The sequence below is a fragment of the Petromyzon marinus genome, chromosome 29 (genome assembly GCF_048934315.1).
Source record: "Petromyzon marinus isolate PM22_M1 ecotype Great Lakes invasive population chromosome 29, UKy_Petmar_22M1.pri1.0, whole genome shotgun sequence".
NCBI lineage: Eukaryota > Metazoa > Chordata > Hyperoartia > Petromyzontiformes > Petromyzontidae > Petromyzon > Petromyzon marinus.
The window spans coordinates 7,188,114-7,206,811 of NC_133695.1; the positions used below are offsets into that span (position 1 = coordinate 7,188,114).

Genomic DNA, 18,698 nt, shown 5'->3' on the forward strand with positions numbered 1-18,698 from the left:
ACTCGGTGGTAGTAGCCAGGTTGGCATGGGCCCAGGCGCACGGAATTAAATACGCCCCCCCCCACTTCCTCCAGTGTCCAATTCCTCTCCTCCCCCATGCTGCCACCTCTAAGGGGCCCCGGTACAGTTGCACCGCCTGCACACTCCTTGAAAATATAATAATCTACGCCACTGCTGTCTTAGCCCCCCAGACCCCCCTTTTAGCCTCTACCCCCCCGCTCCCCCCTCCACATACCCCGACCACCCCCGCACCCTGCTGCGTAGGAGGAGGAATGTTGGATGGCATTGGAAGTCTCGGAAGAGTGAAATCATTAGTTTTAAAAGTTGGAGCTGTCAGGAGTTTGGGTCAATTCTCCACACAGCGGCGCAAGGTCAGGACCAAGGCCATTCGAGGCGGACCATCTCCATTATTAATGAGCTGGGGGGCGATAGGGGGGGAGTTAAATAAATAAATACGAAACTAACTGAACAAACGAATACGTTCGTTGGCAGATACGCTGGCGAACGAATACAACAACACGGTGTGTGGATGCATAACAGACGGCGACAAATCGTGACCCCGTCTCAGTCGCGGTGCAGACAGAGAGAGAGAGAGAAAGCGGTGAGCGTGATTGTGTTACAGTGAGAGAGAGAGGGGAGAGATGGAGAGAGAGAGAGGAGTGGGAGAGGAGGCTTGTATGTCTGGGCTTGAACCAGGGAGCAGGGAGTCGACAGCACGGACCGCGATGGGTGGGGGGTGGAGAGGAAGCTCCACACTAACCTGAGTTTGATTCCCGATCACGGTCAACTTCAGTGGGCGGGTGATGTCTGAATTGGTATCGCGCCCACCCCCCTACCTCCCTTCAATTATTCGCAATGACCATCGTGGTGAAGTATGGTCAACCCCCCCCCCCCACCCCCGCATTGTAACTCTGCGTGTGTACCCAGGAGGGTCCTGAACGACGTCATTTGCAGGTAATGTCTCAGCATTGGGATGCGGTTTGGCCAATCGCGGTTACACTGCGCGTGTTTGTGTTTTTAGCTTTGGGAGGAAACTGGAGAAGTCAGAGGAAACCCATGCGGAACAAGAGGAGAACACACAAACTCCACACGCTCACTCACATGCTAACAGAGACAAATATTACCAGTATAGCCTTTACAGACTGTTGGGGCAAGTGCTGTTTTGCGAGCACCTATGCAGATCGGCATGGCACACGCCTTTGTCTCACGAGTGGCGATGTTTATACTTTGCACCAGCTACTAATCTGAGGTTGAGTCGACCTAGGGGAGGCCTATGACAGGTTCAGATAATCATCACCGGCGTTGGCCGTGAGCAGGAATCGAACCCGGGTAGCCGAATTCGTAGCGGGTGGCCGAGTTCGTAGCGCAGCGTAGCACTAACCGCTACGCCACCGCTCCCCGCAGTCACACACAAATACAAAGGTCCCCCATATAGCCTTAACAGACTGTAGGGGCAAGTGCTGTTAGCGAGCACCTATGAAGGCCGGAACGGTACACGAGGGGGTGGGTGGCCAGCACCACGCCCGACCGCCTTTGTCTCATTTGAGGGTGAGTCGACCTAGGGGAGGCCCGGGACCGGTTCAGATAATCGTCACTGGTGTTGGCCATGAGCGGGAATCGAACCCGGGTCCCCAGGTTCATAGCGCAGCGCGCTAACCGCTACACTATCGCAGTCACACACACACAGTCTTACACACACACACTCACACTCTGCAGAACCAGGGAGTTGGGGTGGGGGACATACAAATTTCCCACATAAAAAAGGATGCCCCGAGTCGGGAATAGAACCCAGGTGCTTCTCGCTGTGGAGCACGAGTGTGACTAACTAGGCTGCCTCCACCCTGGTGCCCATCCTACCCCCCGGGTCCATCCGTCGTCTGTCCCTCGCCTACGCTGCTCCACCTCGGGCGTCCCTGGGTCGACGCGTGGCCTCCTCACCCTTGGAAACGAGATAGTCCACCTCTCGGAGCAATTCCAGGTGACGTATTTTAATGTATAAACCTCGAATTAAGTACCCAGCTGATATGGGCCAAACCAATCTTAGGCATGTACACACCTCAACACCGTGCTGCAGTACCCCCGCAGCTACGTACATCGTAGGTGGGAGAGGAGAGGGAGGGAAAGAGGAGGAGAGATGGAGATGAGGAGGGGAGGGGGGAGGAAGGGGCCCTGTCAGCTGCTGTCAGCCGCAACGAGAGGCGCCGCGCGGTGACCTCAACCCTCGATCCCTGCATGGGGGGAGGTGCGGGGGGGGGTTAAGAGGGGAGGGGGTGGGGGCACGAGGCGGGGGGGAACGTTGGAGGGCGCAGGGGGGTACCGTCTGGGTAGTGGCGGTGGTGGTGGCTGTAGGTGTTGTTGTAGTGGCGGTTGTTATAGCAGTGTTAATGGTGGTGGTAACTGTGGTTGGTGACTTGTGTTGGTGGTTGATGGTGGAAGTTGTGATTGTTGCGACTGTAGTGTTGGCCGTAGTGGTTGGTGATCGTGTTGGCTGTGGTGGTGGTGTTGGCCGTGGTGGTTGTTGTAGTAGTGGACATAGTGTTGGCTGTGATGGTGGTGGTATTAGTAGTGTTGGCTGTTGTAGTGGTTGTGGTGACTAGGGGTAGAGGCCACGCCACCGAAGCCGGTTCAAGCCGGTTTGCCGAGTACCCTGGCCTCCATCTCTCCACGCCCCCCCCCCCACTCACCCCCTCCCTCACCCCACTCCACGGCCCCCCCACTCACCCCCTCCCTCACCCCACTCCACTGCGACCCGAGCCAAAACGCGCCTCCCCAAACCCTCCTCTCCTCCCGTCTCTGCTTCCCGCGACTGCTTCCACGTCGACCCTGGCTCTGACCTTAACCCCTGGTCCAGAGTCTGGCCCTAATCTTAACCCTGACCGTAACCCTAGTCCTAAGTCTGACACCGATCCTTAAGCCTCACCCCTTAATCCTATTCCTCTCCTAAAGAGCACAACTTCCACTTTCCGTTGGCAGGCTCCAGTCTGGCCACGGTACAGGACAAGCGGTACGTGTTTTTATCTGCCTCTAAATTATGATGATTGGATGAATTGACTCCCAACCGGGACTTTACACTTATCAAGTTCGGGGCTCACCACCCTCCAATATTCGAACCGGTCATCACCCCGCAGCCTGCCTTGCTGATGAGACCCAGAAAGTCGAAACCGGGCCAGAGTTTGCTTGCGTGAAAACAATTGCAGCCCTGTAATTGCTGCCTTAGGCCACTAGCTGACAGAACGGCCGCCACAAGAGAGGGCGCCACGGTGGCCAGGAGATGTTAACTCCCTCCCCTGGAATACAAGAGGTCGTGGGTTCGACCCCGACTCTGACGCCTTTATATTTAAAGTTTGTATGTTCTCCCCGTGGTCGCGTGGATTTTTATCCGGGTCCCCCGGTTATTTCCCTCCACGCTTAGAATCAAGATGCGTTCACAGTGTTCAGCTGCTATACACTTCCACGTGATGATAAGCCACTTCGGTGAGCTATCTATCGTGGCCAGGTTGCTTCTGAAAACGACCCCTATAGCTCAGTGGGCCTTACCGAGTAATACAAACAAATTCGTTTATCGTTGATTAGTTTAACAAACAAATGAGTTCATAGATAGCTCTACAGAGCCCATCTCTAGGGCCTAATGCACGTTGGCCACGCATCTGGGAAGATGTGGGATGACCCACCCAGTCTACGTTCGCGGCCTGCCGGACTGACTGGGGGTGCCCCCCTATTTATACTGCTGGGTGGACAAGCCCCGTGGGATTTAAGTAGCGCGTGGTATTGGTCTGGAAAGCCAACGGGCTGATGGACATACACGTACAACTTATTTATAACGTATTTTGTATTCGGTTGTGGAAACTGATATTCGTATTGTTGATACAGTACAGGCCTATGAGGGGCACAACGTCGAGCGGCCAGCAACAAGCAGCACTATGTACACACGCACCGCCACTCTGGCTAATCCCTTAGTGTGGGGGAGAAGGGGGTTGTTTAGTCGTGGGGGGCAGGAGGGGATGGTGGCCTGAAGTGGCTCATTCACACAGCCCCTCGCCCCTCCCCCCTCCCCTCCATACCCTCGCCCCTCCCCTCTCCCCCCATACCCTCGCCCCTCCCCTCTCCCCCATACCCTCGCCCCTCCCCTCTCCCCACATACCCTCGCCCCTCCCCTCCCATACCCTCGCCCCTCCCCTCTCCCCCATACCCTCACCCCTCCCCTCCCCTCTCCCCCCATACCCTCGCCCCTCCCCTCTCCCCCATACCCTCGCCCCTCCCCTCTCCCCCATACCCTCGCCCCTCCCCTCTCCCCCCATACCCTCGCCCCTCCCCTCCCATACTCTCGCCCCTCCCCTCTCCCCCATACCCTCACCCCTCCCCTCCCCTCTCCCCCCATACCTTCGCCCCTCCCCTCTCCCCCCATACCCTCGCCCCTCCCATACCCTCACCCCTCCCCTCTCCCCCCATACCCTCGCCCCTCCCCTCATCCCCTCGCCCCCCTCCCCTTTTCCGCGAGGGTCTCCCGCGCTGCACCTGCTCGGCGCCGTCACCTGAACCGCGCATGCGGCAGCGGTGAGCAGCGTGCGGACAACCCTCACCTCCTCACCCAACATTCCTCACCCCCCTCACCCAACACTCCTCAACCCCCTCACCCAACACTCCTCACCAAACATTCCTCACCCTTCTCACCCAACACTCCTCACCCTTCTCACCCAACATTCCCCACCCCCCCTCACCCAACACTCCTCACCCAACGCTTCTCAATCCAACATTTCTCACCCCCCTCACCCAACACTCCTCACCCAACATTCCTCACCCCCTCACCCAACACTCCTCACCCAACACTCCTCACCCAACATTCCTCACCCCCCTCACCCAACACTCCTCACCCAACACTCCTCACCCAACATTCCTCACCCCCCTCACCCAACACTCCTCACCCAACATTCCTCACCCCCCTCACCCAACACTCCTCACCCAACATTCTTCACCCAACATTCTTCACCCCCCTCACCCAACACTCCTCACTCAACAACCCTCACCCAACACTCCTCACCCAACATTCCTCACCCAACATTCTTCACCCCCCCACCCAACACTCCTCACCCAACATTCCTCACCCAACATTCTTCACCCCCCTCACCCAACACTCCTCACCCAACATTCCTCACCCAACACTCCTCACCCAACATTCCTCAACCCCCTCACCCAACACTCCTCACCCAATATTCCTCACCCTCCTCACAACACTCCTCACTAAACACTCCTCACCCTCCTCACCCAACACTCCTCACCCTCCTCACCCAACACTCCTCACCCTCCTCACCCAACACTCCTCACCCAACATTCCTCAACCCCCTCACCCAACACTCCTCACCCAATATTCCTCACCCTCCTCACCCAATATTCCTCACCCTCCTCACAACACTCCTCACCCAACATTCCTCACCCTCCTCACCCAACATTCCTCACCCACTATTCCTCACCCTCCTCACCCAACACTCCTCACCCAACATTCCTCACCCTTCTCACCCAACACTCCTCACCCCCTCACCCAACATTCCTCACCCCCTCACCCAACATTCCTCACCCAACACTCCTCACCCCCCTCACCCAACACTCCTCACCCCCCTCACCCAACACTCCTCACCCAACACTCCTCACCCCCTCACCCAACACTCCTCACCCCCTCACCCAACACTCCTCACCCCCCTCACCCAACACTCCTCACCCCCCTCACCCAACACTCCTCACCCCCTCACCCAACACTCCTCACCCCCCTCACCCAACACTCCTCACCTCCCTTACCCCATCACTGAACACTCTTCACCCCCCTCAACCCGAGAACAATCGGAACTCCTTCACATTCAACATCCATTGCGCGGCAGAGAGAGTGAACACAGGCGTGTACACGTGGGAGGGTGAACACACGCGTGTACACGTGGGAGAGTGAACACACGCGTGTACACGTGGGAGGGTGAACACACGCGTGTACACGTGGGAGAGTGAACACACGCGTGTACACGTGGGAGGGTGAACAAACGCGTGTACACGTGGGAGAGTGAACACACGCGTGTACACGTGGGAAAGTGAACACACGCGTGTACACGTGGGAGAGTGAACACACGCGTGTACACGTGGGAGGGTGAACACACGCGTGTACACGTGGGAGAGTGAACACACGCGTGTACACGTGGGAGGGTGAACAAACGCGTGTACACGTGGGTGGGTGAACACACGCGTGTACACGTGGGAAAGTGAACACACGCGTGTACACGTGGGAGAGTGAACACACGCGTGTACACGTGGGAGAGTGAACACAGGCGTGTACACGTGGGAGAGTGAACACACGCGTGTACACGTGGGAGAGTGAACACACGTGTGTACACGTGGGAGAGTGAACACACGCGTGTACACGTGGGAGAGTGTGTACACGTGGGAGAGTGAACACACGCGTGTACATGGGATAGAGAGAACGCGTGGTAGGGGGGTCTGGTGTCTCGCCTCGTATTTATGCTTTCATTCGTGCATGCGCTCATGATTTGTTTTCATTCGTGTGATTTCATTCAAGCGTGTATTCATTATTGCATGTTTTCAAGCGTTCATTCACAGATGTATTCATTCATGCGTGTATTATTGCATTGGTGTGTATCCATTAATTGCTTCACTCATTCGCTAAATCACATATTCAGTTTTGCACTGATTCATTAATTCACTCGTGTGCGTTGGTGCATTCATCCACGTGTGTATTTAAGCACTGATTCTTTCATTCGTGCATTCATTCATCGATTCATTCACAGGAGGCGGACACGTGGCGCCGCCGCTGCTGAAGCAGTAATAAATAAATAAATAACAAAAAACGTCGGCTCGTTGATTCGTCACTTGGCGGTGTTATTAATTGGCTGTGTCCGGTGGAGGAGGGTGCACGACACACACTTAACTTGAAGTATTCATCAAACTGTTACTCGTATTAACATTTGATTGAGCTGATACGCGACGCGCCCATAGATCATATTATTTACTTATGAATTCGGGTCCCCTTGAGTCACTTGGGGGCCCTAAGCTTTGGCTTGAATTGCTTCTTGCCAGCTGCCTGGGTTGTTACCTCTCGTGCGGGATTGCTCTGAGCGGTTGCACCGCTAGAGACCCGGGGCAGGAGGCCAACTGATACCCCCCCCCCACCCCGGCCGAGCAACCGGGTTCATTCACACAATTAGGGTGTGTAGAGGAGCTGAACTTTGTTAATTACTCGGTTCATTCACGCACGTGTACACACACACGTGTACCCACACGTGTACACACACACGTGTACCCACACACGTGTACACACACACACGTGCACCCACACACGTGTACACACACACGTGCACCCACACACGTGCACCCACACACACACGTGTACCCACACACACACGTGTACCCACACACCCATTTACCCATATCCATACGTACACACGTGGATGCTTATCCTTACAAAAACAAAGCGCCCCCGTATATCCTTTTACAAACTGCTGGGGCAAGTGCTGTTAGCGAGCACCTATGAAGGCCGGCACTGTGGCACACGATGGGGTGGGTGGCCAACACCACGCCCGACCGCCTTTGTCTCCCTAGTGGCGATGTTTACACATTGCACCAGGTACTCATTTGAGGCTGAGTTGACCTAGGGGAGGCCCAGGACCGGTTCAGATTATCGTCACCGGTGTTGGCCGTGAGCAGGCATCGAAACCGGGTAGCCAGGTTCGTAGCGCAGCGCGCTAACCATACGTGTACACACACACACACATGTACACACACACACGTGTACACACACACGTATACACACACACGCGTGTACACACACACACACACGTGTACACACACACAAGCGCGCGCACGTGGGTGGTGAAAATAGAGAAGCGAAGTCAGCTTCCTCCTGGTGAGGGAATCAACAGCAGCCACTGACGCTCACGCATCCCAAAGCTCGAATGCACGCCAAGGGAGAGCTGAGCTCACCTAACCTCACCACAGAGGAGGGTCAGAGAGAGTGACTGACCCATCATCATTATCTTCTTTAAGCGTCAGGTCAAACACCCGAGCCAACATTTCCCCGAAAATTAATTCGACGTATCCAGTACCAATGACCGCCCGTACTAGCACCACCAAGCAACACCGCATTCACAGAGGCAAGGGTCTCAAATCTTCTTCATGAATTGCAGCACGGTGTTAAATGTCAGGCGGGTGAACATGTTCACCTGGACTCGACACCTTTCCACCGTGCCGGAAGTTTTCTCGAAGAGCCGACTTGGATATCTGACGGCAGTGATCACTCACATTCGTGCGAACGCCCCCGTGACCCTTCGGCTCCCCACCGCCACAGCCACCCCCTGTGAGACCCGCGCGGACGCACACCGCCGCCGCTACTGCTCGTGGCATCGAAGGGCACCTCTCCTGGCACCAGCGCCGTCACAGCCAACGTCCCCATCACGGCAACGCGTGAAAAACGTGAAGGGTGCCGTTTCACCATCACGCGACTCATATTAGACCCGTACCACACTCACCCACCCACCATCCACACACTCACCCACCCAGACACCATCCCCACACTCACACACCCACCATCATCACACAAAGATCCCCCATATAGCCTGGACAGATTGTTGGGGCAAGTTCTGTTAGCGAGCACCTATGAAGGCCGGCACGGCACACGAGGGGGTGGGTGGCCAGCACCATGCCCCGCCGCCTTTGTCTCCTCAGTGACGATGTTTACACACCACACCAGGTACTCATTTGAGGTCGATTCGACCTAGGGGAGGCCCAGGTACCGGTTCAGATAATCGTCACCGGCGTTGGCCGTGAGCGGGAACCAAACCCGACTCGCCAGGTTCATAGCACAGCGTAGCGCTAACCGCTACCACTACCGCTCCCACACTCACCCACACTCACCCACCCACCATCCCCACACTCACCCGCAGTGACGCTGTCATTGCTCCTTGTCAGTCGCTCCTTCCGCTCGTCTCCATCATCCTCGTCATCGTCCCCGTACCCATCGTCCTCGTTGTCACGTCCGTCCACTTGGGTCTCCAGCTGATGATGCTGCTGCTGCCGCCGCTGCTGCTGCTGCTGATGATGCTGTTTGCGCTTCGCTCGGAGCGACACCGAAGACGGTGCGGGAGGAGGCGGAGGCCCGGGGTGCGCAGCCGCGGCTACCGTCGAACCCCCTCGGACGGGGGACGAGCGGGGTCCAGCCTGGGGGGGCGCCCCCTTGGGGGGTCGGCAGGGGGAGGGCCCCGCGGGCTGGCACCGCCGGACCTTGTGTTCGATGAAGAGGACGATGTGGGCGAGCGGGAACGCCACGCGGCACCGGCCACACGTCAAGAGGTCGCCTGCCCCCTCGGACAGAGGTCCCCCCAATCCAACCCCTGCCGAGCCCCGAGCCCCCCTTGCCGCCGCCGCCGCCGCCACCACCGCACCCGCCGTGGCTTCGTCCCCGGCCGCGGCCGTGGAGGTGACGGCTCGGGTCGAGGCGCCGTTCGCATCCTCGACTCCCTCCTCCTGCTCCTCCCCGCCTCCACCACCATCGCCTTCATCCTCCTCCTCCTCGGCCTCTTCCTCCTCTTCCGCCTCTTCCTCCCCTAAAAGCGCCGCTCCCGCTTGAGACGAGTGGACTTTGGTGTGTGTGCGGGTGTGTGTAGAGGCGCGTGTGTGTGTGTGTGGAGGTGTGTGTGTGAGTGTAGAGGTCAGTGTGGAGGGGGTGTGGAGGTGTGTGTGCGTGTGTGTGGAGGTGTGCATGTTGGTGCGTGGATGGATGTAGGTGCATGGGATGTTGGTGTGCGTGGGATGTTGGTGTGCGTGGGATGTTGGTGTGCGTGAGATGTTGGTGTGTGTGGGATGTTGGTGTGCGTGAGATGTTGGTGCGTGCGTTCACGTTTCCGTCACGTGCGCACGTGCGATGAGCGTGGGAACGTGTGGGGGCGGGGGGGGCAGTGAGGGGAGGGAGAGGAGAGACACCAGCGCGTTGTTAAATCGCAACGCGCACTCGCAAACAAACTACACTTGGAAGAGACGCGCGAGTCCGGCCCCCGTATCGCCAAACACATATAACTCCGTGAGCATTCGGTGGATTAATATCATTTACAAAATAATGATAATAATAAGGATGATGATTAAGTAGTAGTCGTGTGTTCATTGGTCGTTGTCCATGATGACTGTGATGATTTGGGAAGTGTTTGATGGTTGATGGTGAAGTTGACGACGGCGTTGTTGGAATGTGTATTGTTCATGATGATGATAATGGCGGCAGTATTTGATTGTGACGATGGTGGTTGATGATGTTGGTGATTGTGATGATGATGGGGTGTTGATGTGTACAGTGCTTATATCCGTGCCGATAAAACCTCTCCGTCAATGCAGTCCCCCAAGTAGTGGGTCTCTAATAATGACGCACACTGCGCGTGCGCGCTACACAGAGCATCAACACCTGCAGTGGCACCTGGGGCACCGTGGGGGGTAGGGGGTTGTGGACGGGGGGGGGGCGCAGGTGTCAGGTTTAACACGATCAGTCTCCCCCCCCCAACCCACACCCCATATACCCAAGATACCAACAAGCTGGGCTGAGTGTGAATGTGTGTATCTATGCGTGTGTGTGTGTGTGTACACGTTCGAATCCCGCTCACGGACAAAACCAGAGACGTTTGTCTGAATCGGTCCTGGGACTCCCCTGGGTCTACTCAGCCTAAAATGAGTACCTGGTGCAACGTGTAAATATTGCCACGGGGGAGACAAAGACGGCCGGGCGTGGTGCTGGCCACCCACCCCCTCGTGTGCCGTGCCGGCCTTCAAAGATGCTCGCCAACGTTACTTGCCCCAACAGTCTGTTAAGGCTATAGGAGGGATCTTTGTCTTTGTGTGTGTACGTATCTGGAGCGGTATTGCTATTGCAGTGATTCGTGCAATGCGCTACGATCTGAGTTCGATTCCCGCTCACGGTTCTCAACACCATTATCTGAACCCGTTCTGGGTCTCCACTAGGTCGACTCAGACTCAATTAAGTGCCTAGGGCGGTGTGTAAACACTGGGGAGACAAATGCGGCCGGGCGTGGTGCTGGTGTAAGCGTGTGAGGAGCGTTACATTTTACACCTTAACTGGCAATGTTACATCGCGTCACCGAGTACGTGACGGCGCTGTCGTTTGGGGAGTTGCTTGACCATACTTCACCACGTTAGCCAGTGGGGGGGGGGGGGCTTATCAGCCGCCACTGATGGCATCACCGACGACAGCTTTCAAAGTGTCGCCATCGTGTGGCGCCTGGAAGCGACTCCCCATTAACCTGACTCCGCATTCCCTCCCCTCCCTCCCGCCCCCCTTTCCTGTCCCCACCACCCCTGACCCCCCCCCCCCGCGTCCTCGACAGCCCCCACACCTCCCCCGAGCCCCCATGCCCCGGCGGCGAGGGATGACAGCGGTGCGAGGGGAGGGGGGGAGACGGGGCGAGGGGGATCAGGCGAGAGGAGGTCGGGGAGACTTAGGAGGGGGGGGAGGGTGGAGGGAGGGGGAGGGGCGCTGTGCCCCCGTCGCCCCCACTCTTGGCGTCTGTGTTTTCATGCGCGTCGCGCCGTGCCTCTGGGGCTACTGCACCACGTGTGCATCCACGGGTTCCCTCACCGCCACTCACCACCACTCACCACCACCCACCGCTCGCCGACAAACAGTCGCCAGCACTCAATGCTCACTCGCACTTACAAATCACTCAAATGCTGTTAGCGAGCACCTATTGAGGCCGACGCGAACACAACGACGAAAAGTGGATGGCCAACGCCACGCCACGCCCGGCCGCCTTTGTCACCCCGGTTCAAATAATCGAATTTGGGCCAGCGGGTTTCGTAGCGCAGTGCGCTAACCACTGCGCCACCGCTCCTCATTCACACACACCACACTCACCAATCACTCGTCGCCCGGCACACGGCCCACTCACTGCTCACCCATGCGCACGCGCCGCTCACCACGTGGCCTACTAACACGGCCGCCGAGACACTGAGCGAGTGACGCATGACAGCAAAGCGATTCATCCATCCACCCACTAACCTACCCCATCCATCCACCTACTCACACACCTTCCCATCCATCCACCTACTTACATCCCTTTCCATACATCTAGTTACCCATCCATCCACCTACCTACCCATCCATCCACCTCCTCACACACCTTCCCATCCATCCATCTAGTTACCCATCCATCCACCTACCCAGCCATCCATCCACCTACTCACACCCCTTTCCATCCATATACCTATCCAATCTTCTAGCTCTCCATCCAGCCTCCTACTAAAAACACCTTCCAATCCATCTACCTATCCAACTATCTACCCATCCATCCATACACTGACTCGCACACCTGCACGTCAATTTAAACATCGACCTATTCACATAACCATGCATCTATTAATCTACATCCTTATTCACATACCTAATCATACATACATCTACGTATAGCCTTCAACATACTTCTGCTGTTAGCGAGCGCCTATCAACCTACTCACACACGTCACGTGTGTTTACCCATCAAACCACACACCTCTCAATCCTTCCCTCCATCCATCCACACACCGATCCATCCCTCCATCGACCAACCATTCATCAATCGACCCAGTGGTGGAAATCTGAACGTAGAAGTGCCGGTAGAAGACCACACACCCTGACACACACTCACCCACGCCATGACCCGTACCCTCACACACTCTCACACACACTCACACACACCCTTTCTCGCAATCTCTACCGTTTCCCGTCTGCGGAAACATCGCACCAAAGGAATAGGAACCGCTCTGGCGTATACCGGACCCATCTCCACCACTGGGTCTGCCTATTCACACACTCTGTTACATATCCATCTGCTCATTAACTCAACCCATTCACTCATCCACCTAGTCACCCGCCTACATATTCACCCATCTACATATTCACTCATACAACCAACTGGCTCATTCCTCCGCACGAAGACAAATATCGACCGTGTAGCCTACACAGGCTGGTTGGGCAAGTGCTGTTATTGAGCACTTACTAAGACCGGCACGGCACACGAGGGGGTGGATGGCCAGCACCACGCCCGGTCAGTGCTGATGTTTACACACCGTACCATTTAAGGCTGAATCGACTTCGGGGCGGCACAAAACCGATTCAGATCATTGTCTCTGCTATTGACGTTGAGCGGGAATCGAACCCGGGTCGATGGTTTCGTAGTGCAGCATACATACACACACCAATACAAAAAAGACAAAGGTCCCCCATATAGCCTTAACAGACTGTAGGGGCAAGTGCTGTTAGCGAGCACCTATGAAGGCCGGAACGGTACACGACCGCCTTTGTCTCCCTAGTGGCAATGTTTACACACCGCACCAGGTACTCATTTAGAGGCTGAGTCGACCTAGGGGAGGCCCGGGACCGGTTCAGAAAATCGTCACTGGTGTTGGCCGTGAGCGGGAATCGAACTTGGGTGACCAGGTTCGTAGCGCAGCGCGCTAACCGCTACACTATCGCTCCCCACATACATACACACACCAATACATACCCACACACACATATACACACACCAATACACACACCAATACACACACACCCACACACACACACCAATACACACCCACACACACATACACACCAATACACACCCACACACACATCAATACAAACCCACACACACATACACACACCAATACATACCCACACACACATACACACACCAATACACACACACATACACACACCAATACATACACACACACCAATACACACACTTACGGACCACTACACACACGCAGGGATACCGCTCACTCTGTGATTGGGATGCGACGGGAAACACGAGGAGAGACAGGACAAGAGGAGTCGGGGAGACGAGGATGAGGGGAGACGAGGGTGGGAGATTCGAGTGGTCGAGAGGGGAGGAGACGGGCGATGCTGCAAGGAGAGAAGTGGAGAGAGGCGATGAGACGGAGACGCGGGGAGATCACGAGAGTGTAAGGGACATGCGGGGGAAGACGAAGAGAGACGCGAGGAGGAGGAGGGGAGACGCGAGGGGACGAACTGGCGAGGGAAGAGGAGACGGCGGCGAGGGGAGACGAATGGACGAGATGAGTGGCGGTGAGGGGGAGGCGAGGAGGAGAGGCGAGGAGGAGGAGGAGAGAGGCGAGAGACGAGGAGAGAGACGAGGAGGAGAGAGGCGCTCACGGAGAGAATCGATGAGAGAGGCGAGGAGGAGAGAGACGAGGAGGAAGAGAGAGGCGCTCACGGAGTCGAGGAGGAGAGAGTCGAGGAGTAGAGAGTCGAGGAGGAAGAGAGAGGCGCTCAGGGAGAGAGTCGAGGAGGAGAGAGACGAGGAGAGAGACGAGGAAGAGAGAGACGAGGAGGAAGAGAGAGGCGCTCAGGGAGACAGTCGAGGAGGAGAGAGGCGAGGAGGAGAGAGACGAGGAGGAGAGAGACGAGGAGGAGAGAGACGAGGAGACAGTCGAGGAGGAGACGAGGAGGAGAGAGTCGAGGAGGAGAGAGACGAGGAGACAGTCGAGGAGGAGAGAGACGAGGAGGAGAGAGACGAGGAGGAAGAGAGACGAGGAGAGAGACGAGGAGGAGAGAGAGGCGCTCACGGAGAGAGTCGAGGAGCGATGGGACGTGGCGGGGGGGGGTGTAACGCGAGGAAAACGAAACTCCGCGTCTCTCGAGCCGCGTCTCTCGGCCACGGCACCGATGGGAGCCGGGTGCGCGGCGAGGCGGGCGGGCCGATGGGGGCAGCCCCCAGCCCCCAGCCCCCCGTGGGCAGCCACAGAGAGACGCGAGCGGCGGGGTGGGGATGGTGGTGGGGGGGGGAGTTGAGGGAGACGCGGAAAAGGATTACGTCTGGGAGCACACAGGCGGACGCACAGACGCAATTCACAGACATAACACACACGACAACAACAACAGAGACAGACACAGCAAGGTACACAGACACAACAGCAGACACAACAATAACACAGACGCTGACAGCACAAATAACAACAGCGGCAGTGTTTACCCGCCGAGACGGAGTCGCCACGCGTGGAGTTTCCGTGCGTAAAGCGCGCGCCTTGAAAGGGGAGGGGAGAGGAGCGGAGAGCACACACACACAGAGAGAGGGGGGGTTGAGCAGATATGGTGAGAGGCGAGGAAAAGTGAGAGAGGAGTGAGAGGAGTACGACGAGGGAGGCAAAGCAAACGGATGAGGAGCGAAGCGAAAGAGAGCCAGAGGACGAGAGGAGCCGATGAGGAGTTGACGCCGAGGAGGGCGCCGATCGCGCCGACGCTCGCCGTGCGGCTACTCACGGGGGAAGTCTCGCTTGCTCAGGTGAAGCGGCTTCACCTGCTTGCGCCGAGACATCGTGCGCGTGTGTCGCCGCCGGCTGTGGCGGCGGCGGCAAACACGAGCGGCGCCCGCGCTCCCCGTCGGCTCCTCGTGGGCGCGGCGCAAGGGGCGCAACGCGGCGGCCGCGCGAGCCGTCTGCGCGCCTCTCTCGCTCTTCCTTCACCCCCCCCACCACCACCACCACCCCCCTCGTCCTCCTCTGCCCGCTCACTCCGATTATCTCCCCGCCGTGTCTGTCCCCTCCGTTGCCTCCCCCTCCGCGTCTCTCCGTCTGAGTCGTCGTCGTTGTCCCCCCCCTCTCCCTTGGCCCGGCAGCACCCACACACACACAGAGAGAGAGAGAATAGTAAGATGGCGGCGAGCGCGGGCGGAGGAGGGATTCTGCGATGCCGAGCCTCCCAGCCGCCGCTTATGACCCCAAGTTCAAGTGCGGACGTGACGTGCGGAGCCCCGCGAACTTGGGACGTCACTGGAGAGTGGGGGCCGTGCGGACAGGGGGGGGAGGGGGCGGTGGTGGAGGGGCGGGGGGAGGGGCTGGGTTGGGGGGGGATGACGACCTCCGCCTCCCCCTCCCTCCCTCCCTCCCCCCACTTCGCCCTCTCGTGGAATCGTCAGCGAGCCACAGTCGCGCTGGCTGAGCCGGTGTGGTGGGGGAGGGAGGGGGGGGCGCTGTGGGTTCGGGTGGTGGGGGGTGACCGCCTCGCTATGTGGTGCACGGACAGGGAGAGAGGGCGAGGCGGCGGCGGCGAGGAGAGAGTGGAGAAAGGTGGGGGGGGAGCAGTGGGGGGGGAGCAGTGGGGAGGGAGCGAGAGGTGGCAGAGGGGGCTGTGCGGTCGCTGTGTGAGCCAGATGCTGTACTGATGGAGAGAGAGAGAGGAGAGGGAACAACGGAGAGGGGGCGATGGGCGAGAGGGCAGGGGGTGGCGGTGCGTGGGGTGTGGGCGGCGGGGTTGGTGGGGGAGGAGGTGACTGCCGGCTGCCGCACGGGCAGGGAGAGAGAGGAGAGAGGGAGAGCGGGGAGGGAGGAGGGGAGAGAGGGCAGGTGGTTGACGGTGGTGGGGAAGGGAGCGCGCAAGCAGCAGAGAGCCGTCGGCTGTAAACCGTCGAGGCTCCAGCGACCCCGCGAGCCCCCGACAGGGCGCGCTGCACAAAGCGTTACGGCTGCGTGCGTGTGCGGTGCGGTGCGTGCGTGCCGGTGCCAGTGTGTTGGTGGGGGTGCGTCTGTGCGGATGTGCCAGGGAATGGGGAGAGTAGTGCAGTGGTTAGCGCGCTGCTGTACGAACCCGGCGACCCCTGGTTCGATTACAGCTCACGTGTCAAGAACACCAGAGACGATCCAGTCCCGAGCCTCCCCGAGGTCGACCCAGCTCTTAAATGTGTTGCCTGGCGCGGTGTGTGAAGATCGACACGGCGGTGAGATAAAGGCGGCCAGACGTGGGGGCTTGGCCACACGACCCCGTCGTCGCATTGTTCCGGCCTTTGATAGGTGCTCGCTAACACCACTTGCCCCTACTGTCGTTGTGTGTGTGTGTCCTTGCATGTGATGTGCGTGGCGGTCACGTGGATGCGCGTGCATCGCCGCGCACACGCGGCTTGGTACACGGGGGGAGAAGTGAAGCCGGGTGGGGGTGGTGGGGGGGGGGGTCTAGAGGGAGGGGGTGGTGGTGGGGGGGGGGGTCTAGAGGGAGGGGGGGTGGTGGGGGGTCCAGAGGGAGGTGGGGGGTGGAACGTGTTCCCAGGTGCACGGGGAGGGGTCCCGCGAGCGGTGGGGAGGACGTGAATGGAGACACGGGGGGGGGGGGGTCACGGCGAGAGCGCGCGGCTCAATGCCGCTCGCTCTCTCTTTCTGACTCACTCTCTAATCTGGCTGCTCCTTACCTCTCTCTCACACACACTGCTCACTCTCTCCGACCGACCCACTGTCGTCTCGCTCCAACTATCATCTCTCTGATTTTCTCTCGTTGTCAACTTTAAACAAAAACAATAATAATGTGTAAAAGTAACATGCACGCGCACGAAGGAAAGGGTTCTGGAATCCATGCGTCTGCATGATTGGTCTTCCTCTTGTGTGTTCCGCTCCACTTGTGTTATTGCCCCTTCGCAAGAGAGACGTTCACTGTCGTTCACTCTCTTTGGGCGCTCACCTGGTTGTACAACAAACACCTGACGGAACGTGTGCCCCGCGTGTCTGTCAGTGGGTGTAGAAAGACAAAGGCGGCCGGGTGCGGTGCTGTCCACCCACACCCATCGTGTGTCGTTGCCGGCCTTGACAGGTGCTCGCTAACAGCACTTGCCCCAAGAGTCTGTTAAAGGCTATGCAGGGGATCTTTGGCTTTGTCAGTGTGTGGTGGTGGAGTGCTGACGAATCCGACGACCCGAATTCCCAATTCACGACCAACATCAGTGACGAATATGTGAACCGGTCCAGAACCTCCCCTAGGTTGCCTCAGACTTAAATGAGTACCTGGTGCGCTGTGTAAACATCGGCACTGGGGAGACAAAGGTGGCCGGGCGCGGTGCTGCCCACCCACACCCCTCGTGTGCCGTGCCGGTCTTAATAGGTGCTCGGGGTGGGGGGGGGGGGGTCTTTGTGTGTGTGAGCTATTGTTGCAGCGCCCCCGCGTGTCGCTACGGAATATGACCCGGCGGATATCGCCGCTTCTTGCAGATGGTTTACGGTTCGAACGCAGCGGCCGCCCTGGCGATTACCGTCACAACCAAAGTAAGCGTGTGCGCCGCCCGCTTCACCAGTGGACGCTTGAGACGCAGCAACGCCATGCGCGTGGGCCACTGTGTGTCGGCGCCGGGTTTCAAGTACATGTGCGCTAAAAGGGTGTAAAGAAAAAAACCTCAGTGAGGCTCTATGGATGATAATACCGTATACAGCCCCCTGCGTGTTCAATGACATGGTGTAAGCGTGCGCACGTGTGTGTACACTCGCTAACAACACTTGCCCCAACAGTCTGTTGAGGTTATACTGAGAGATCTTTGTCCTTGTGTGTACACGTGTGTGCACGTGTGTGTACACGTGTGTGTGTGCGCACCGCTGTGTTCTCGTCTCGAGACATAATCCTGGTGACCTCTCCCATGCCCGCGCGCGACGGATCCTGGGGAGCCCCTTCTCTCTCCCTCCACCCCCCTCCTTTCAAACTCCCCTCATCTCACTCCGACATCATCATCATCATCATCCCTCCCTGGACTTAGCCCTCTCATCCCATCCCCGTGCAACCTTCCACCCTCTTCCCTACAGCCACCACCAGAACAATTCCCATCAACATCTCCCATCACCAACATCTTCCATCACCAACATATCCCATCACCAACATCTCCCATCACCAATATCTTCCATCACCAACATATCCCATCACC

At 58.0% G+C, this 18,698-nt stretch overlaps 2 protein-coding genes across 11 annotated transcripts in view; one reads left to right on the forward strand and one right to left on the reverse strand.

The window, feature by feature from the left end:
- LOC116947102 (uncharacterized) overlaps positions 1 to 15,822 on the reverse strand; it is a 35,598-nt gene extending 19,776 nt beyond the window's left edge. For 8 of the 10 annotated variants that reach the window (XR_012945637.1, XR_012945636.1, XR_012945638.1 and 5 more), the window contains exon 1: positions 8,928 to 11,273. Coding sequence is in view for 3 of the 10 variants with exons in the window: in XM_076070530.1 (XP_075926645.1) it covers positions 8,928 to 9,750 (823 nt within the window). In the remaining 7 variants the exon portion in view is untranslated. Of the gene's footprint in view, positions 1 to 8,927; positions 11,274 to 15,289 lie in introns of those variants that run through there. The other 2 variants (XM_076070531.1, XM_076070532.1) reach the window with 2 other exon arrangements.
- The window catches only part of LOC116947258 (transcription factor p65-like), a 35,626-nt gene continuing 31,782 nt past the window's right edge, over positions 14,855 to 18,698 (forward strand). Inside the window, exon 1 of the mRNA XM_032962783.2 lies at positions 14,855 to 15,311. The gene's annotated coding sequence lies outside the window, so the exon portion shown is untranslated. The remainder of the gene's footprint in view (positions 15,312 to 18,698) is intronic.